The sequence below is a fragment of the Lathamus discolor genome, chromosome 6 (genome assembly GCF_037157495.1).
Source record: "Lathamus discolor isolate bLatDis1 chromosome 6, bLatDis1.hap1, whole genome shotgun sequence".
In the NCBI taxonomy this organism is placed as follows: Eukaryota; Metazoa; Chordata; class Aves; order Psittaciformes; family Psittacidae; genus Lathamus; species Lathamus discolor.
In genome coordinates, this window is record NC_088889.1 from 38,722,377 (window position 1) to 38,744,597 (window position 22,221).

Below are 22,221 nucleotides of genomic sequence, written 5' to 3' on the forward strand. Positions count from 1 at the left end.
GTGACTGGGGAAGGTAGGAAAAGGACACAGCAAATGTAATTAAATGATACCAAGTAGTACATTTATTTCAGATAGTAAGTCAGCTTCTGACAGTGAGATGTATTAGAATATAGTCTTTGAAGGTAAAGGATGGAAGGCAGGCCTGTTGCTCAAGATACTGAATGTTTGTACAGTGCCTAGCACAACGAGGTCCTGGTCCTTAACTGGGGCACCCAGGTGCTCCAGCAAAACAAACACTTTAGGCTTTAGCAGAATGGACTGCATAAGCAGTTTTGAAATGGTGTTCCATGACATGGACTATATGACACCTAAGCAGCAGACTTCACCTTTTAAGCTCTGCAAGAGAGAAACTTGGTCCAGTAGGTCTTCTCCAATTCCAGTTTTATAATTCATTCTCCATCTACCCACCCACTGTGCACAGTTAAAGCAATGTTCACTCCTCCACTGCAACATGGTGAGCCTCTAGGAGGAATTATATGATCACTTCAGTCACCACATATAAGAGGGCGGAAAAAAGAGCAGCTGGTCTCACCCTCCTCTACTCCAATAATAGACTCGGTATCTGGCAGATGCAGAGACTCAACACTAAGGCTGGGCTGAGAGTTCATGGAGATGAGACTCTTACTATGCACTGTAGATTCTTCCAGCAAACTGCTGCCCATCAGTGACTCTTGTGGAAAAAAAAAACAGTAAACCAAAATTTTCATCACGTAATGATACTGCAGTATAAGATACAATCCCTGCTCCCCTTCAAGTCACACAGACTTCTTCCCTAGACACTTATTTTATCTGTTCCTATTCTTTGGGCATCTGGCACTCCAATGGATGGTAACTCCTATATTTACTGTTTTGAGCCTTACTATGGTGGAATCTCATGCAGGCTTGCCTTTCTCTTTAAATAATTCACATTGCATAGAAAAACAGACTGCTTAAACAAGAATGTTGTAACAATGGGCACAAATTCCATGTGAAAAAAAGATACTAGATTCCTGTCAATTTTGAAAACAATAAAAACCTATCTGCCCCTTGACCACAGTACAGAAATATACCATTGTCTTCTACCCTAGAAAAGGGGAGGTGAGCAAATCTATCCTCATCTCCAAGACAGTCATTTACTCCTTATTGGCTTGTGGTCTCTTATTTTCAGGACAAACATCTTCCCTTCTCTTGGACCATCCACTAATTCTTTCCTGCACTTCCCCACACACAGAGTCCTCTCCCTTCCTTACCTGGCTGTTCTCGCTCCCTGCTGCCAGCTGTTCCAATTCGGGAGTGGTGTTTCCTCATATGCACATTTCTGCTACCACTCTGGGAAAACGTCTTCCCACAAATTTGGCATTGATGGGGCTTCACTCCTTGGAAGGGAAGGGGGAAAAAATAGCCCAAGAATTACCAAAATTGCCATAAAGACCTTCGCAACCAAGAAGCCAATAATTCTGCTTTGGAAAAAAAATAAAAATTCCTCTTTCCTGGAGAGCAATAAGCTTCTAGAAGAGAAGACTTTTAGATACCAGTATTGCCCAGCTGTTGGAAAAACTAAGTCTGAAGACAGTCTTCAAGTCTGATTTATGAGAGGGAAGAAGCTATTTGGAATCTCTCATTCAGTGACATGGAAATATTTGATGTCCCATACCTAGAATAAAATGGCCAAAAGAAAGGAAGCAGTGGCAAGGAATCTCTATCCTGCCATCACACAATAAATTGCAGTTACATTACTGTGCAGAGACTGGATGATGACTTGTCACTGTGAAAGGACTTCCATTTTACAGAGCAGTCTGTCATTTTCACAATACAAGTATGATGTCCATATGTGTGATCTCAATAGCATGGAAGCCAAGGAGACAGGAAAGAAAAAGCATGGAGAACTGGGGTAGTCCCAAAAGTTACCACCCCAGTAAAACCTCCCTTTTCCTAAACATGCTGTATTCATCATGTGCTGATGATATTTAAGATAGATCAATCAAAACAGAAGGCAGAAGCTTTGAAACATTTGTGAAATACATTTCCATCTGATACTCTGTCCAATTACAAGTATGTAGTATTAAAAAACAATGGAAAACCCCTACCTATGGCAGAAACCCACTCATGAGAGATTTCAGATTCGAATGGCTTTGATTAATATAAACAGGTGCTAGATTCTCTCTTTTAAATGAGAAAATTACAGCTATGAAGCAGATAACCAACTTCACAACACTTTAGAAACAATAAAAAATATTTGTATTTAGAAACATACAATTTAGGAACAGAAAGAATTGGAAAGATTAAAGGCAATATGTACAGGCTATAGCCACCACAAAGCAAGTCATGAAACACTATGACCAGAAGTACAGCAGAAACCAGGGGATTTTTCTTAAGGAAATCAAATCAAAGTTGTACAATAAAGAGCTTTTCTCAGGTAGGTCACAAAATGTCAGATGAGGACTCTTACCTGAGTGGACAACCAAATGTTTCCGAAGGCTGGAGTATTCGGCAAAGGAGCGACCACATCCCTGTGCCTCACACAGAAAAGGTTTTTCCCCTACAAGAGAAAAGTATGTTCTTAGATTTTGGGATCACAACAGAATAGCCTGGAGATCTCTACCCCATTCCCCCTTTTGGCCTTACATGCAACAAAGTTCAATGGGATTTACACATATGCTTCCTAAAGCTTTTAAAGCATTCTCTTTGTCAGCTTTCAAGAAGAAACACTGACATTCTTTCGGAAATATTCTCAGATCATCATTCACTGAAAGTGAAGTTAGGGTCCATTGCTCCTAAACAGATCTTCCAATAAATATATAAATACCAAAAGATTAACATAAAAGTACCAGGAGTATTATATATCTTCTAGATGAAGTTCTTAACAACCAGTTCTCTGCTTCACACACTCCCAGGATCCTGTTCCCTTTCTGCGTCTCCATGCCAAAAATCCCATTAACTATATTTCCCTTCATATGAGACTCTATATTTTACTTCAGATCAGACTGAACTTGCCAAAATCCTGTGAGAGATGTGTCAGTCATATTTATGTGTGGAAGAACAGTAATTCAAGGCACAATTTGTTCTCATAGGTTGAAATTTGTTATTTCTATATATCCCTGCAGCTACTTTTGTATTTGTCAAAATGATGATAAATTGGGAGGTGACTACATTAATGCAATACAATATGATTAATCTGTTCTAAACACCCTTTTAATAAAGCCTTAAATAAAACTAAAGGTAACTTTTGCCTGCAACATCCCACTAAAGAACTTAATTTATACCATGTTTAACACTATGATTTCAAGTCTAACTAGACAACGATATCACAGTAACAGCAAATCCACCAGAGATTAAGCAAGCCATTTTAGCTATTTTATTGTCTAACACATACATAATTCTTTCAGAGCAAACTTGTTTTTAAAGATGTTTCTACTGTGATTTTGCCTTTATAAGTTCTCTCCCTACAGTTAATTTCTCAGCTTATCTACTGTAGCACTCAACAGATCTGAACAAAAAGGATCAACACAGCATGTTCCGATTGGTGTTACAAGGCTGAAATACATAGCAGATTCTCAAACACTGATTGTACTTTCTGGCTTGCTAGGAATATTTAAAACTTGGAAAGAAAGAAGAAAAACTACCATTGACAAAAAGAGCAGCACACAGTTCCATCCATAAGAAACCCTAGATATATTTATACCTGCAGTTTTATAACACCTTTGGTCTGGTCAAACTCTTAACTGCACACGACCAATTTGCAGTTCAGAAAGTTATTATTTACTTCTCTAGAAGTTACGACTGTTGGGTGGAGAATACTCTATCATAGAGGATTTGCATGTGTCAGTTGGGCCTGTTCACTTCATATGCACCTTGGCTGGGAGCTTAAAGTGCAAAAGAAAACTGTAAAAACTATGGCTGCTGTTACTACACATTCAAAATTTTATTATTGGTATATATAATTTTTAACTACATCCCAACATCTGCCCCCAAACCATGTGTTCGAGCTAGACTGCAAATTCTTTAAAATAGCAACCTTCTTCCCTGTGTATCTACAAACTACACACCATACGGCAGTGTTTAAGTAAGGCAGAAGGCATAAACAGCTGCTGGCGGCCCACATGAGCTGCAATTTCATTTTACTAGACAGGCCTTGTGCTCTTACAGTTGTCAAGGTTATTTTGAAACGTTAACCAACTGTAATGCAGTGCTACCTCCCTGGCCATCAAGGAATCTCTAACAATATTCTGAGAGGCTTGCAGTGGGCCATTTAAGTGCTGTGATAACCTAAAGGCTTAAGAAACCCCAAGCAAACAAACCCACCAGAATATTTACTACCAATCAACTTCTCTAACTATTAAACTGGTGATCAATCCAGCAGTAACCTGTGTGCCTCTCAAACGACTTTCTAGGATAATACCACCTAAAGCACTTTATGCAGTTGTGAAGACTTCAGCTGGTACACTGACTTCTAAAAATATTGACAAGGAAGAATCAAATTCTCCAGAGGAGACAACATAAGCAAACCATGTATAAAATACAGCACTGTGAAATAGAGAGGTTTGTTTTATTTAACATAAAAAGCTAAGCATGAGTTGAGAGTACAAAGGCTCCAGCATATGGCAACATCTCGTATTAACACTAGCACAGAGCAGTCTGAATGCCAAAATGCTGTTTTCTAGATATTGCCTTTTCCTACTACACTTTGCTACTATACTTTTGCTACTCATTCCACTGTATTGCTCATTTCCCTAAGTCTCCCAAATGTGGTCATTCTACAGGCAGCACAGTTAACATAAGCTAGTCAGATTCAGCCAGATAGCAGTACAGCTACAACTGTGTCCACCCGGACACAACACTGGAGAAGTATCTAAGCTACTGTGCCTTTCAGGAATTTAAAATAGCTTCTTTATAAAAAACAATTACAGCAGTTATGCTTATGACCTCTTCCCTTGGGAACAGCCTAGCTTCTCCCCAGAACAATACACACCCCTCCCTTGATCAAAGAACTCGAGGGAGAAAGCAATCTTCAGAGAATGGTCTGAGCAGAGTACAACATCATCGTATACTATTTGAAGGATGAAACCTATGTGAAACCATACAGGATAGTAAAAGGGGTAAGCATTGGATTCGTTTGACCTATAGACTGGTGTGAATTGATAGAAAAGGGACACTAATAAAGGGCAGAGATAAACAACATAATATTCTCAAAAGCGAATAAGCATGGAGGAGGAAGTGGGGTTTATTCCTCAGTAAAGACCCCACCTCTGCGGACCACAAACAGGTGAGGTCTAAAACACACCAGTGTGAATTCGGAGGTGGTTCTTCAGATTTCCAGCTGTTGTGAACTGTTTCCCACAGCCCAGCTCTGTGCATACAAAGGGTTTTTCACCATTGTGAGTCCTCATGTGCACCTTCAGCCTCTGCAAGACGTAGAAACTTTTTCCACAGCCTTCTGCTGGGCAGGTGAAGGAGCGGTCATTCCTGGAAAGCAACAAAATGGCTGTTTCATTACCAGTGACTGCAATGTATTTTTCATGAACACTTGACTTTTTTTAATTAAAGTGAAGTGAAATAAATAAAAATTTATTTATTTTTAATTAAATAAAAAGAAGAAACATTTAAACTAAAACTAATTATATCATAAACCAGAAAGACTCAACCAAAGTGAGTGACTAAATTACAATCATAGAGTCATACAATAGTTTGGGTTGAATTAGCCCTAAAGAACTACAGTATGGGTGGTTCACTGGAAGAATCTGTTCAGGTATCTTTTCATTGCATTACCTTACCTATTCCCAACCCAGAATGACTTAGTAAAGTGGTGTAACAAATTATATAGGAACATTGTGGAATTTCAGTCACTGGAGGATCAAAAATTACTGTATGCATACAAATAACATATGCAATTACTGCTGGCCCTGTCTTAGCACAAGATGATGAGATCATGTCTATTGGAGTCCTTCCCAGTTTTTAAGCTTCTCGTCTGCTACTTAACTTAGAGACTGCCAATTTCTTAGCTAAAAAAGATTAGGGTCATTTGTTAGAGCAAGCAACTTTGCTCAAGGATATATAAAAATATGACAGCATCCTACAAGTTCAAACATTCACTATACCACAGAAGTGACAGTGATGCTCTTTATTGAGCACCTGTTAAAATACAAATATTCTAAACCAAACACTAACAAAGGCCTGCAAAAATCTAAATCTAATTAAAGTGTTTTAACATAAACGACATATTTATGCAAGTAAAGCAAGCAACAGGCCTAGTATTTCTAAGAGTAATACCAGGTTTTCAGAGCTTCTCAATATCGAAAACTAAGGCTATCCCAAATACAGAGCAGAGTTTTTCAATGTCATGACAACATACAGCTTTACTCTGCTCACCGGTGTGTTTTCAGATGATACTTGAAATGAGCTGGCCACACAAATGTCCGATCGCAGCCCTCAACTGTGCACTTCAGCTTCCTTTCCATGCGAGATAAATGAGGAATGGGGTTGGAGTCTTTTGGCTGCCCATCTCCTGAGCAAAGATGAATATTTTCACCTGGAAGAAAAAGACCACCAAAATCTGAAAAAAGAGACAGATTCCTATACTGTTGCAATTTTAATAGATAAAACCAGCATCATACATGATACAGAACTGCAAAGCAGGTGTGTACTTTGCTACTAACTGTTTACCACATCCTACATACTGCTGCCTAGCCCATAATAGGGATCAGACACAGGTTTCCAAACCTTATGAGGCCCATAAACTGTTCCCAACAAGCTATCTGTATCAGATCAGCTGCTACCAGATGAGGCTTATTGCAAGAATAGAGAGCCAATGCATTAAAAATTGTAAAAATGGTCTCTGTATCAGTATCTACCAACCAATTATAAGTAGTAGCCAGAATAGCCCTTTTAAAAACACCTTAGCTAAAAAAAAAACCCCAAAAAACCAAAAATTGCGTTTGCAATTATTTATTGAAAGAATTAACTCACAAAGTATGTGACTAAATACAGTTCTCCAGAAGACTGATCTCCACACCCAGTGGAGCGAAGAAGCAAGTATAAATTGCAGTATGCATTAAAAATAGACACTTGAAAGTGAAAATGGAAGCTGAAATACGAGCAGCTGCAGTCAGAAAGAAGATACTCCTTAGATGCACTGGAGAACAGGCAGACTACAATGGAACTGCTGGCTCCACTGAAGTTCATTCCCTGAGGAAAACTGAGCAGCCTATTTATATTGCAAAAAAGAAATACATGGTTGTTCTATACGAATTTGTGACTGATGGTCTGAAGATGTCAGAACAGATTAAAAGCAAGACAGAGTGAAAGAGAGGAAGAAATAAGCTGAAACTTGGTCTTGTATGGAACATTCAACTTGTGAGACAGAATCAGGGGATTTCCTACCATTATTGCTTGCTTTGGCATTCTTAGCGAGCTGTGCCCGAGTGGCAGCAATTAAACTGTCATGGGCCAATTCTTGCACTCGTAGGAACCATGGGGTATTGCTGTCTGTACTATCGTGAGAAAGAAAGTCATTCCCAGAATCTTCTGCTTCATCTTGAACAAACACCAAGTGCTCTGCTGGAGACCCCAGCCCTAGAAAAGAAGACAGCTTCATGAAACAGAAAGATAATGTAACAGAGAGAAATATCTTTTGCTTCCCAGAAGTTAGTGTTCATGGCATGGTTGCAATAGCTGCACCGAAAAAGTCTTTACTGACCTCTATATTGTAGAAAGCTGTTGATGATTAAATGCTCCTGAAATATCCAATAATGCCCAGCAAATTTCATTATCTTTCCCCTTCATAAGCAGCAGGGACAGAGTTGTATCTCCTGCATTCTGCTGTCTGAGACATACCCAGTCAGATGACAAACAGAAGGAGAATTACCTGCTCTTGTTAGGTTAAGAAGAATAAATGAAGTGCTGTCACTAGGCTGGAGGTCTTGCAATAAAGTGGAAGTCTCTGAAGTTGACAGAAGTTCAGGTGGTTTCTGTACATTCTGTGCCCTTGTTTCTTCTCCATCAGGGCCCACATTTACCTGGAGACTTCTCAAGACAGCAGATGAAGAAACATCTTTGGAAGAATTAGTGTGACTTGGAGAAGTGAGATCTCTTTCATCATCTAGTGAAAAAAGTGAAACCACAGTAAATTAAAGTATAAATACACTATGACTAAAAGACAAAAACCTGAAAGTTTCAGTCACCCTTCTGAACTTGTTCCTCCATCCCTGGATGCCTTATCAGCTAGAGGCAGTGGGCCACAGAGGCACAGTAAAGACAGCTGTATGAAGGGCATGCTCACAAAGATCTGCCACATAGATTTTACCTGGCAACATGAGTCTGTTGCATTCTGAGGTCTCAGTAACAGGAAGGAGAGAAAGACAGGTGATGTCTTTTGGCTCCGATTCCACCAGCCCTTGCCCCAGTGGAATAGAAGTATTCTGAACAAACTGAACCAGAAGCTGAAAAAAAACCCATACTGAAGGTTAGGTCAAGAGCAGCACAAAGCATTTAAAAAGGTATCAAACCCAGTCTCCATTACCCCCTGCTGCCTTGTAGGAGACACTGCATATAATCGCATGAATACACATCAAAGTAAACGGAAGCTTATCAATTTACATTAATGACAAAAAAGGAATTATTTGTCACCTCTGAAGCACCCACAGAATTCTCATTTCCTTAACATACAATAAACAGTTCTGGATCACTGCAGACTACTCTGAAGGCTACTAAGGTTATATTCCTTTTTAACTAATCTCCTACCAAGACAATATTACCAATACATGCCATGTTTTAAGGTATATATTCATTTTTACCTGATTTTTTACCACTTAATACTTTACTATGCTCTAGCCTTCCAATTAAATGTTTTTTATGCTCAACCTTTGGTATGGGTGCATTTTAAAATCACTGTCTTTAAATACTTAGCTGAAAGAAAGTTGACAGTTTTTAAACAACAAAAAAAAAAAGCAAACAAAAGACTGGTTGCAACGAGTGTAGCTAACGAGTATTCAAAACAGGCAGATAATGATCAGAGGAACAAGGCTAGGATGACAAGGGGGAGAACACAGACAACCTTAACCATCCAAATCAATAACTCCTAAAACCAACAAAGACAGGCAATTAAAGCCGTTGTCCCTAGTGTGAAACCCACCCACTAAGCAGATTCAACAGAAGAAAACATCTCCAGAACACTATGCAAACTAAGGGACACTACTGCATGAAGGGTTATGGGACTGGGATGCATTCCCTGGGGAGAACTTCAGGACTGAACCAGAGATTTGCAGGATTGTACATGAGTTAACATGCATTGTTTGAAGGAAACGCCAATGGCAGGAAAAGGAAGGGATCAAGGTGGATCAGGGCAGAACAAACACACGAAAATGGAGAGGGGAGGATAAAAGCAGTCCATTACATATAAGAAGGAAGTTGGTCAGTTCAGTCTGGCACAGCCTAACCATCGCAGTCCATCCTGCCTTCTTATTAAACTGCATTCCTAACTATTTCCTGTGTGATCGTGTGTGTGTGTGTCATATGCTAATGAACTCCAAGCCAGACTAGTTGGCAAGCATTGGACATATCCTGGAGAAACCCATTAAGGTTTTCTCTAGGCAGAAACCCTAGGGAACAGAATCAGGCACTTTGTGCTGTGTTTATGTGGGTAAAGCTCTAAGTGTCCTACCTTTTTTAACCTGTTTGGTGCCATCTGTACAGTGCACGTGTATGTATTTGAAAATTGTACTAAACCTCACTAATGGCTGGATCTAAGATCAGAAATAGGGAGCAGCTCTCATCTTGATTGGCCCAGGAGGGTGAAAGATGCCCAAGTCATTCAGTCCAGCAGATCTGCTATCCTTAACATCAGCTCTGGCAAGGCAAAAATTACTTCTGGCTAACTCCTTAAAATCTTGAGATACAAAAAAAGGAACTCGACATTTGAAAAGGAACTGCAAGTCACAGAAATGCCTTTCCTCACCCCTGAAAGTCTTCCCATATTTAATCAAGTTCAGAGCAGCAAAGCATGTGCTTGTTTATTCATTTTGTCCCCTTGACAGCATCTCAAGCTTTTGTCAGACTACTGGATATAATGCTGGACTCTTTACCTTCATGGCACAGACACAGAAACAAGCCTCTGGTTTCTACTTCCAGTGCCACAGCACTCCCTACAAAATACTCTGATTTAATAAAAGAAGTGCTGCATGGTGTTACGAGATAATACAGCCTAACTTTTGCAACGGACTGCATTCATTCTTTATGGACTCTACAAGGTTTATTAACAAACCTTTGAATGGAATTAACCTTCCAGAGACCAGAAAGACTGAAAGGGGTCAGTTGTCACAGACCCACACAAATATTCCACATTTCAGAGAAAGCACCCCTCAAAACCCATATATAGAATCTATTTATTTGTCTTTAAGCTCTGTCAGACAGACTAACCCCTATACTCATATTCTCAAAATATTTTGAAAAAAAACAAAAAACAAAACAACCCAAAAACCTGCAGATGAAAAAAATATGGAAAATAATAACACACCAAAAACGTAATCCTCAAGTCACTATTCCTTATCTCTAGGAAACTCCTTGACATAAAGATCCCGCATTCTGCTGCTCTCTAGCAAACAACTGAATGCAACAGACTTCCTTTATTTCTGGCATTTAGAAGGAAACTGCAATATAATTATTCAAAAGCTACTGCCTTCACTGTGACCATTTTAGCATGCATTCACACAAAGCTCAGACAGAGTTGTCTTTGCACTGAGATGGTTCATCGGTGTCAAAAGAAACACAGTATAAAAGCATGATATGCCCATAGTACATTTGTGATTAAAACTCAACAGTCACTTTTATTCTTATTTTTTATGTTGTGATTGTCTTAATATTTAATTTGCAGAACTACTGGCACTCAGTTCCAAATTATTTCTTTAGCAGATACCAGCCTTTTGAGTCTCTTCCACATGAGGACAAAGTTCATTAAATCAAAGAAAGTGCAAGGAAAACTTAATAGTTTGGGCTTTAATTTCTCTACACTTATTTCGTCTCATGAAAACAGTGGAAATACTTATGCTTCCTCAAACAGTTTTACCTCAAAGAGTTAACTGCTGTGAAAGCCCTGAAGCCTTAATTGCCCAGAGTGGTTTCTCCTGCTCAGGGGCTCAGTTTAAGCTCGAACTATATTCTCTAGTCCCTTCCTCAGCTGTAGGTTTATATGTCTCAAGACCTGTTTCCTGCATGGATCTGGGACTCTTATCACATCAGTGTCTCCAGTTCCATCTCCGGCTACTTCTGAATGGGCTCTCTGGATAGACCCTGGATCTGGTTCATCACTTTGCTTCATCCAGGACAGTGGATGGATCCTGTCTCCAGCACTAGTCTCTGCCTGACCTGCTCTATGAGGACACCATCTTGGCTTGGATCATTCTTGGCTCCCATCTCACCCTCCTTTAGAAGCAGCCTGTCTGATGATTATGAAGGTAAAAATCATATCTTTAAGTCATTCAGATGGCAATATGCCACAAGTCAACTTGCAGCTTGGAAGTTCAGTGTTTTTCCTGTTATGTATACTGTAAGTTTATCCTGAGACCCCAGTCAGAAGAGGGAACCATTTTTATGTTGGAAAAAAAATCCATAGGCAATAAGTCTCTCCCGCAGGGCCATGCAGTCTAATTTAAGATTAAAAAATTGGAGAAAGAGGTGTAATAAGAGAACAGAGGCAGTAAGAAACAACAAAGTGAGACAACCAAAAGAAAGAAGTTGGAACTAAAATATGTGAGCAGCAAGATGGTTCTAAATTACTGCATTGTCTTTCATTTAAAAGCTGTTCATGATCCCTACTGCTGCCTACTCCACCATAAAACACTTGTTTTATGGACTGTTTTGGATTTATACAGAAAATCCTAGATGAAAGCCTTTCCTCCACTTCCAGACAGCAACAGCAAGTCACTAAGGAAAAGCAAAACGCATCAGCCAGAAACAGACGCTCAGAATAAAGGAGATCCTTTACATTTTGTTTGTAAAGTAGTAAGACGCTAGTACAAAGAATTAAAACAGGGCAAAAGACTCAGAAGTAAACAGAATGACATGAATCATGCTCATTACTAAAATTTGGAACAAAACCCCCCACCCTTCCCATAAACTAAAGCAAACCAATCACCAACTCTACATCAAACAATTCATGACAGCTATGTACTTACATAAACCTTCCTTCCTGTTCAAAATTATTTAATACATACGACAACTACAGCAACTGGAATACAGGGGGAAAAATCATTACAAACACTGCTTCATGTTTTCTTTAGTTTCTTTTAATTTGATTTTGCAGATGAAAGCAAATAGGAAACTAGAGCATCTGCTAGTTGGTTATTAAACATAAAACAGACTAGGAACAGGAGAGGTGATAAATTAAATGTGCAGATACACAAACTAACAAACTGTAGGTAAGAGAGAGTAACAAAGACACTGGGACACTGATGGATGGGCAATTACAGGAATTGCTTGAGTGGCCTTGAAGAAATTCAACCAGAAACTTTGTAAGAAATGGAAACATTACTATGGTGGGTTACCAGAACACAATCTCGTAGGCAAGAGCAAAATTACGGGATATGGGAGAAATTCTGGGACTAAGTTAAACTTATTAAGATGTCTTAAGAGGAGGCTAACTTTGAAAAGTTAGGGATATTTAGGAAAAGGATCAAAGCCTGGGAAAGGGAGGGATCAAGGTGGATAGGGAAGGAACAACCATGGGGAACAGGAAGGGGTGGGGGTAATGTGGACTGACCACATTAGCAGGCTGCAGGTCAGTATGTCACTCCTCTGCCTCATCACTGTGGTCTATCCTATCTTCTCAAATCCTGTTTGATCCTAAATAGTTTCAAGTATGCTCATCTCATTAACTTGAGGTTGGACTAGCCTGTGAACAGGAGGAAACCATAATCTGGAAAACAAAGATCCTGGCCAGAGGCTGGACTGAAAAACTCGGGGCCTGGAGATGGATACTGGAAGGACTCAAGGTCTGGCAGAGATGGAACAGACGCATGACTGCGAGTCTGCATGTCAGCTGAGTGACAGCATGTATGCAATAGGCTAGCAAATTTCAAGCCTGGTTACCTGATGAGTAGGAACAGGATTAGGCCATTTGTGGTCTTACTGTTCAATGTGAATGCCACCTGTGATTTTAGGTGCCTGTAAAAGTACTGTTCTGCCACATGTTAGTGCTTACAGCCATACATGTCTGTACTATCTGTGTGTGCATGGACAACTATTTGCAGTTCAGATTCAGCCACGCTTCTGTGTGAACCTGGGAATAGTCCAGCGGTCTCTTCTCTTAAGGACCAGGAGGGGAGACATCTCCTGGATGCTACAGTTTGTCATATCTCAGAACCATGTAATAACTGACACTACAAACAGGATCCAGATGGGCTGTAAGTACTCCTGGCATGGTGACTATGGAATCCCCATGTAACGAGGGGACTAATCCTTCTGGACACATGTCTGAAGTGCTGAAATTTCTAACAAAGTAGATAGAACATCTTGGGGCACCTGAACAGGAATAGTTAGGGAAACTAAATGTACAGAGTATTAACAGAACACAAAAGAAATAAAGGGGTGTGAGATGGCTTTACTCAACAGCCAAGACATCGATTATCTTGGAATAAATTTTGCTATCAATTACAAAAGGACATCCTCGACTTAGATATTCAAACTTCATGGGCCACATGTGAGTTAGAAAATCTATAAGCCTTAGAGGGACAAAATGGACAAGTTCAGCTGCATCTTGCTATGAAGAAACTGTTGGGTTTTTTTTCTTTTTTTGGGGTCTGCTTTTACTCTTCCTGCTGAACGACCATGTAACCCTGAAAATCCTGTAGTAATGTAGACAGTTGTATGTACTAAAAATGTACAATATTTGTTAGCCCTTGTCACTGAACAAATAATTGTCATTCCTGCTTGTCAACAAGTGATAGCTGGACAGGATGATCCCGGGGTCTATCACTGGAAGCAGCGCAGAATGCTTGTGTTACCAAGAAGCTTGGGTAATGTCCCTGACCTGGGGAGAGGGAAACTATGAAAAAAAATTAAAGAACTGAGAACCCCTCCTAGAGAGCCTTAGAGAGCTTTTTTTTGTTTGGTTTTGGGTTTTTTGTTTTTTAATCTTAAGATAAAAAAAAAAAGAAAAAGGAGAGGGACTACAGAACCAAATGAAATACGGCCATCTGGGATGGATCAGGTCGAAGTTTGTGTCCTGTAACAACCCCTTCATCATTATTCAAAAAACAGGAAGTACCAGGCAGCTGCTTTGTTTGAGGTGTGGGGGTGGCTGGGAGGGACAGGGGAGGAAGGTTCTCTAGCACTAACGTTCACATCTATCCTCTTACCGGACAGCTGGGGAGAGAGCTGTACTAGACTCCCAGAGCAGGAGGGACCCTGTTTTTAATCGATACTGTTTCTGTTCCAAATGTAACCCGTAAACCACTACAAAATAAAGAGGTCAAAAAAGCATTTAGCAGAGAAGAGAGAAGTTCAGGGGAAAGGAGGAGCTGAAGGCTGTGGAGGGCCAGGGTCTCTCCTCCATACAAACAAGAGCCTCCTTGTGAGGTGCTAATGAGGAGACAAAGGAGAGGCTAAAATTTCTCCCTTCATCCCTTTTCAATTTATAGATTGGAGCTGTAGGTTGTGCTAAAGCTACCCCCAACAGCTGAAAGCACCCTGCAATGTCCCAGTGTGGTGGCAGTCGCTGGAAACATTTGCAATTGTAAGAAATCACCCTGAAGACTTAAAGCATGAAAAATGCAGATCTTATCAGTTCCCCGAAGAATGCTGGTAACAGAGCTTTGGGGGCAGGGAGTCCAAGAGCAAAAGCAGATCCATCTGTCCTTACAAACTGTTTCCAAACAACTTTGTAACTTCCTATGAAAGGGTGATTCTCCTCTACTTAAGTATTAAACGTTTACTGGCATGTAGGTGGCTTCTTCAGGTGTAAAACCAGTTGCAAAGAAGCTTATGCAATCTAGCCATAGTGCTTTTATTTATATTAATCTAGATGTTACACAAATACAGTTAGCTCTTAATAATACCTTCCTCAGATGGTATGGGATATAAGTATCTATAAGAATTATGGTGCCATGGCTCACCAGAGGTTATAAAATAATGATTGACTTTTAGAGATACTTGAACTGCTATTTGGGAAAGGTGCAAAATAGGTTATCTACCAGTTCCACATTAAAGGAATAGAAAATAGTGCAAACTTAACAGTTAACTTTCACAATCAGAACCAGAAAAAGGGTGTGTATAATTTGGTAATCCACAATGCAAATGAATCGCAACTTGTAGTACAAAATAGCTTTGACCAAGATTGAAGAGCGCAACTTAGAAGACAGCATCTGTGGAAAGGATGCCCTCTGAAACCACTGTAGCTTTCATGAATCAGGCCTGTTCCTAGTGAAGAGTGGCCTACTCTGTTCTGGGCTTGCTGGGAAGGCAATGCAATTCTGCTGTGAGGAAGTAGGACTACTATGTAAACATGCATAATTAACAAATACTCCACTCAAGTCACTATTTACAGCTCCTACTCAAGGAACAAGCATGCCAACTACGCTGACCTTTGGCTATCAGAACTAATCTATGGGAATCCACCCACTCACATGTAGACTGCAGTAACAAAGTGCCCCACCTGATCATTCAGAACTGCGAGAAAATTTCACAGAATTTATGAAGCAAGAGAAAGGAACTCCTTGCAGCCCATGCTGAGGCCACTCAGTGCAAGTATGAACTCACAGCCATATATTTTCCTGAATAGTGTTAACTGGGCTTTGGCTGCTCTGTTAAGAAACAAATAACACATCACCTGGGCTGTGATGAGTATGTAATCTTTATTCACTTTAGAGTTCCAGTTTAAGATACCTGCTGTATTGCATATGGACTTAAAGGGACAGAAACAGAAGACTTAATAAAAATAATTAAATTTCAACTTGCAAACTTCCCCAAAAGGTACTTCACTTCAGTGCTAAGCTCTTAAGACTTCTGAAGAGGTAAAGCTGACACAAACAAGGACACAAAGTGATACAGTCCTCTGCAGTCTTAAGCAGAGAAATACATAGATTACTGGCTAATGGCTGTTCAGCCTAAAAGACAAAGGCAAGAAACAGGAGAGGTAATAAACTGAACACACTGATACAACTGTGTTGAATGTAACAAACTGTAGACTGTTGTATCTAGCAAATTATAGGTACGAGTAACAAAGACCAGAACTCCTCAGACACTCATCAACAGGCTACCGCTGAAGCAAAACCTTGAAGTTTCACCTAGACCTTTGGTAAGAAAACAAAACTGTCTTGGGTTATCTGAATGGGTCTTACAGGAAAGACTAAAGTTGTTATCTGATGTAACAGGGACTGCAGGATGTATACAACTTAATATGCAATGTTTAAAGGGAGGATCAAAAAATGAATTAAGGTGGGTATGTGGAGAAAAAAAACATGGGTAGTGGGGAGAGAGGAGACTCCAGTAATGTTTCCTGGCTGCTGGTCTGTACACTGCTGTATCTGATCACTGCAGTCCATTCTACCTACTTATTAAGCATATTCCTAAATATTCTACCCACAAGTGAGCGCACTGCTAGTGAGCTTCTAGTTGACTGATGTGTGAAGAGGCAACTACAGCCTGGAAAAATCTGATTACATCTAGAAATTGGCTTTTTAGCCAGCGCTGGGTCGGGGCACAGGTAGAAGAAAGACTTTAGGCCTGGCAGAGACCAGAAACATCTGTGCATGTGAGTATGCATGACTGCAGTGATGAGGGTATAAATATATTACATTAACAAACTTTAGTGTTGTTCATGCTGTTTGTATGTACATCTTAAAGGTACTTTAAGTGTGTATGTGTTAATTGGTTTGTGGCCAGCTGTCCATGACTTGAATGCATAAGCAGACATCACTGCAAGCCATACTCAGCTGTGCTACAGGCTGAACCTGGAATGGTCCAGCAGCCTCACACCAAGCAACCAGGATTCCCCAGGGTACTGTTCCCTGCCACTTCTGCCACTGCTTAATGGAAGCACAAGTAGTTTAAAAAACAGAACTGGCTGATGCTTATAGAACAATCCAGACTTCCCCAAAACAAGTCAAGTCAATCTGGTTTGAGGGAAAGAAGTAGTCAATATAGTAATTTATTTTATTCTTGTATCAGAATTAACATTGTAATAGTGGGGAAAAAAATAATGTAACCTGAGAACAAGCAAGAATATTGGCTGACAATTTAAGAGGAATGGGGAAGGGAAATCTGCAATAATCTTTAATCTCTTTCACTATTCAGATCAAAACATTGAAGCATTAGAGATGCCACTGAAAACACTTTGAAAATTAATATGTAAGCAGCAAACTGAGTATACTCATTGAACTTTTTCTAAATGTTGCCCATAAACGCTGCTGGGCACTAAACCCACTTCATCATTGCTCACCTCAGGTTTGGATTCTAACTCATCCGATAACATTGATTCAAATGTCCGATTCCTGCAGCTGTCCTCAGCAAGGCACAGAGTATTTTGTTTTTTAGTTCAGACAGAACAATACTCCCTGGTTATTCTCATATTTTCCTGTGTGTGAAACAGTGTGGTGGTCCTTCTGCAAGAAGCTGTGCTGTACAAATATTCAATTTAACCTAAAAAAAAAAAAAAAAAAGGAAAAATAAAGAGATAGGAACCAAAAACCAAAAGCCAAGTGAAAAGAAGAAGACACTGCATGTAATTGTAAAATATACTCTGAAGTACTGGGAAAACTCCTTTACCTGATTCTTGCATTTGCATTGTCATTGAGTTGGCAAAATAACATCCTAACATTGTGAAATCAATTTTCAAAGGCTATCTATCATGTTTTATTCGCAATAACATTTTTAATGGAAAAATGGACTGTTTGCTGTGGAAACTTATGGGATCAACTGAAAATCACATACAGTGTGCAAGAGACAAGGCAGCTGAATTCCCGGCCTGCAAAACAGTGGAATTGTCCAAGTTGTAGATGAAAGGCAAGTGTATACAAACAAGCCGACACTAGAAAATCTCTGCTTTTCCTGTCACTACATTTCTGATCGTGAAACACCTTGATGAACACAGGTAGGTTAGAAGTTACTTCACAAATAACCACACAATGTTTCTCATTTGGGCTAAAACCTAAAATGAGAACAACCTGGTACCTGGTTTTGCCTACTGGGAAAGCGCTTGGACACTAGCGGTGGGAGAAGAAAGTGAGCTATGTACAGTTCTTTCCCTCTTCCATCACAATTGATCTATTGACTATATTAAAAAATAACGAGAATAAAGGATCAGCTAAAAGAACCCAGAAACCTCCCTCTAGCACTCCTCACACTAAGCAGTGCTGCACAAGGTACTCCGTACAGGAGCCTCCCCTTCTGCCATGAAGGGGCAAGATAATGAACACAGCTAAAGCGGAGTACTCCAGGCCAGCGCCCCCAAGCCAGGGCTCGGGAATATTCCCGCCTGCTCACCCGTTGCCCTCCTCCAGCCCGTACCCGGGAGGGCCGGCCCCGAGGTAGACAGCCGGAGCTGTCAGGCCCGGCTGCCCGCACCTCTGCCGGGGGCACGGCGGTAGCCCGGCCGGCGTCGGTAGGAACCCGACCCTGACGCCGCGGGGCAGGCTGGAGAGCCGAGGCCTGGCAGAGGCGGCGGCCCACCCCCACGCGGGCAGGTGCGCCAGCCCTCCCGCACGGCGGGGGTCGGTCCGTGGCCACGAGGCGGGGCTGCCGGGGGCGGGGAACCCGGGCTGCCCACCGCTGCCGCCCGGCCCGCTGCGGCCCCGTGCCCGGCTGAGGGCGGCGAGCCCCAGAGGAGCGCCCACCCCCCACCTCTCCCGGCCCGCCTTACCGGCATCTCAGCCGCCCGGATGTGACGGAGCCCCGGCCGGAAATGCCAAAGGCTCGCGGGGGGTGTGCGCGCTCCCCCTCCCCCGGCCCTATGGCGAGCGCTGTGCTGAGCGCCACTTCCGGCCGCGCCAGCTGCTCGTGCCCGGCCGCGCCGCCTCCCTCGGGGCCGTCCCGCCGCGGTGGTGCTTTCGTGGGCAGCGGCTGTGGGTGTAACCGTAGTGCGGTGCGGGAGCCTGCCCCCCTCCGCCCTGAGAGCGTGCCTTGGGCTAGCTCACTCTACCCTGCAAGTTCGGGGCTTTCCCCAGTACCGCAGGGATAGCCCCAGGGCTGCAGTGCTCACCTGCAGCCTGATTCCTCTTAGAATAACCTTCTGATACACAAAGTCTTTTACAGGGGAAGATTATGGAGGAACCTTTGGTCTTCTTGCAACCCCGTAACTCCTCTTTTCAACATGCTTGTTACACTTCATGGGGAAGCACCAGTTCCCTACTAGTACTTGGTTTCTGTTTCTGCTTTGCTCAGACTCAGTGCATCTGTTCTTGCAGCTCGTGACAAGAGAACTCCCGAGCTCACAGCAGCTCACTAATGACACAGAACAAGGCAGCAATTCCAGAAACGTGGTTAACAACATGCGTAAAACCCAAGGAGGGACTGAATAATTCAAAAAACTTGTGCTTTGGCTTTTGTTCATCAGCCATAGCCTGGTGTCTACAGTTAGCAGGACAGAGCTCTTGAAGCAGCAAGGTTGGCAGTGTCTGGTCTTGATGTGTGCTGCTGAACCCAGTGACCTTCAGGTCCAGTAAACTTTAACTTGGTTATGGTTAGTCCATAGCTCTGGAGCCACGCGTGACTCCTGACTTCCATGCCAGAATGGCTGCTCATGGGATGGTGCTGGCACCGCTGAGCAGTGAGTCCCAGCAATGTGAAAGTCATGGGACAGGAGCAGTTGAGGCTGGCAGAACCAGGTTCCCAGGGTCCCCAGGTACAAAAGCCACACTGGACTGTGTGACAGCCTGTGGTCACTTCCCAGGAAATGAAGGTCAGCCCCTGCCTGCGAACTGCTCTGCGGTGCTTTCCTCCAGGATGTGCGGTATAGCTCCTCTGCCTTTCAGCCAACTTTGATTTGCAGCTTACAGATTCACAGCTACTCCCCTTAGCTTTAAAACTCTCTGCAGCTTGACAGAGGGCTGTGAGCTGTAGTAGTCATACTGAGAGCCTGGTGCTTCAGCAAAAAGGCCATTGACCAGCTGCCTGCTGGAACCACCGAGGAACTCCCTACAGGCTGCAAGCAAATCAGATGTTCATCCTTTTCTGAGGTATTATCCCATCAACTTGCAGTCGCTGCATTAGTACTAACAAAAGCTGGCACCATGAAATCAACTGACAGTCAAGCCAAAGCGCATTTCTTATGTCCAAAGCAGGGAAAACTGTGATTCATGGCCCAGAATTTGCAGCCTCTGAGATCTGGTTGCCTCAGTGCCATACCACCCATGCAAATGGCTTGAGTCAGGAAACCTCACCAAGTCTGGCATTTATAATGTCAGCCCACTTGACCGTAGTTGTGGTGATCATTAGGTCACTTTATTCATTTGAGCATACAAAACTGAAGATAACCCCAATAAACTGGAGCTGAGTAAATGACCATGCAACCGTCACAGTTAAAAACTGTTTCACTGTGTTTATTATCACAGCCACGATCCCAGCAGATTTGCAGATCTGATACAACCCAACAAAGGCAACCAGAAATGCAGGACTATTGACTTTATAACCCATTTTTTCTTTATGCCAATTTGGTAATCCCAGGGCAATGAATCATAAAGCTTGATTCTGTTACATTAAGATACTTGGTAATCTCAAAAGTCGTTTTACTCATCATCAGCTCAACAACGTGGAATTGTTGAGTAAGTAGTAAAATTTGGAGACATGTAGGCATGCAAGTTCCTTTCATTTGTATCCTTCTAGGCCAGGTAAGTTTGACTGCTTCAGAGCTTACATCTTGACTGCCTGGGGGATTTCCCCTAATCTGATAGGGGAACCTGCACAGGAGTAGCACAGTGCTTACCCGAGTTGTTTGTGCAGATCCAAATCACTTGCGCAGGTGTGTGAAGCAGCATTGGTCCCTGAAGGGAGAACTGTCTGGCTGGGAATTTCCTATGGTCTCACTTTCTCAATAACATCTACCCTTCTGGGATCATTCTCTGTAATCAAGGAGAAATAGAAGACTCAGTCACAGTTCCTCCAAGACCAGATTCAAGAAAAGAGAAACAATACTGGGGTTCCACCCCTGCTGTGAGAGGGGAGAAAATGGCCAGACATGGAGGATGGCTTAGATCTGGTTGTTGATAAGGCTGTTCACAATGGGACCCTATTCTGAATGCAAAGAGGAGCCTGAGCTTTATTTCTCTTATCCCATCTTTTGTTCTTTCATGTGTACATTTTTGTACACTCAGATATAACTTTGTTATATAGTGATGTACATTGTTCCGAGATACCGGCAGTACTAAATTTTATTTCAATGAGGTTTTTAGAATTGTAAAACTTACATATGAAACTGCCATTCGCTTCGATGTTCAGCCTTTGCAGCATCAGTATGTGACGGATTTTTAAATTCTCTCAAAAGCCTGCATGCACAAGAGATGTTATCGTTACACACCTACACCTGGCACTGGCGCGGCCATTACAGAGCAGAGTTTTAGGAAACTGAGGGAACTACAATCTGGCGCATTTCTTCACGTATCCTTCCAGGCGCGCATACAGCTGTGTCACGTGTCGGACTCAGCTGCGCTTCGCTTTTCCTGCGTAGTCAGCGCGTTTCCCGTGGCGGCAGCTGGAATGCTGCTGAGGTAATTTCGCTGGCTCAAAGGCGTACGTGCGGCCACAGGAGGGCCCCGTCGGCGCCGCCCGATGCGCTTCCCACCCAAGTCCTCTTCTACACAGGCGCCCGGGGCAAGAGCGGCCAGAGAGCACTCTCCCGCACACTGCCCCCGGCAGCGCACAGCGCTCCCACGGGGACCAGCGACGGCTGCGGATCCGCGCCCCGGGCACCCCACCGCACTGCGCTGAGGCGGAGGAGCCACTGTGGGGAGCCGCGCCGCCGGCCCGGGCCGCAGCCCCTCAAGGCGCAGTACCGGTGGGCACCTACACACCCTCGCTCCGCTCGGCCGCTGAGCTGCGCTTCAGCCCCCCGTTCTGGGTTACGCTGCGGGGCTGGGACGAAGGCACGCCGCTTCCACCGCGAGGTGTCGGAAACTCGCTGGCTCCGCTGCGGGACGCAGCCCCCAAGCAGCAGCCCCCCCGCCACCGGCACGGAAGAGTTAACGGCTAACGCCCCCCCTCGCGGAGGCGGTTGGGCCGGCTCCGCCTCCCATTCGAACAGTGGCACGTTCCATTCCTCCCGCG

At 42.6% G+C, this 22,221-nt stretch overlaps 1 protein-coding gene across 5 annotated transcripts; it reads right to left on the minus strand.

Moving 5' to 3' along the window:
* Nucleotides 1-39: 39 nt before the first annotated feature.
* On the minus strand, nucleotides 40-22,042 carry ZNF410 (zinc finger protein 410). 5 transcript variants are annotated; one of them, XM_065686174.1, is made up of 10 exons: nucleotides 20,885-22,042; nucleotides 17,405-17,604; nucleotides 8,279-8,414; nucleotides 7,841-8,074; nucleotides 7,357-7,548; nucleotides 6,346-6,505; nucleotides 5,261-5,442; nucleotides 2,429-2,518; nucleotides 1,230-1,355; nucleotides 40-670 (listed from the first exon to the last, which is right to left on the minus strand). In XM_065686174.1, exons 2-10 carry the CDS (start codon nucleotides 17,435-17,437, stop codon nucleotides 486-488), a joined length of 1,338 nt encoding a protein of 445 aa, XP_065542246.1. In that variant the 5' UTR covers nucleotides 17,438-17,604; nucleotides 20,885-22,042; the 3' UTR covers nucleotides 40-485. The 5 variants fall into 5 exon arrangements, with proteins under 5 accessions (XP_065542246.1, XP_065542245.1, XP_065542248.1 ...); XM_065686173.1 differs by lacking the exon at nucleotides 20,885-22,042 and adding an exon at nucleotides 18,824-18,959; XM_065686176.1 differs by lacking the exon at nucleotides 20,885-22,042 and adding an exon at nucleotides 18,472-18,789.
* Between the last annotated feature and the right edge of the window lie 179 nt (nucleotides 22,043-22,221).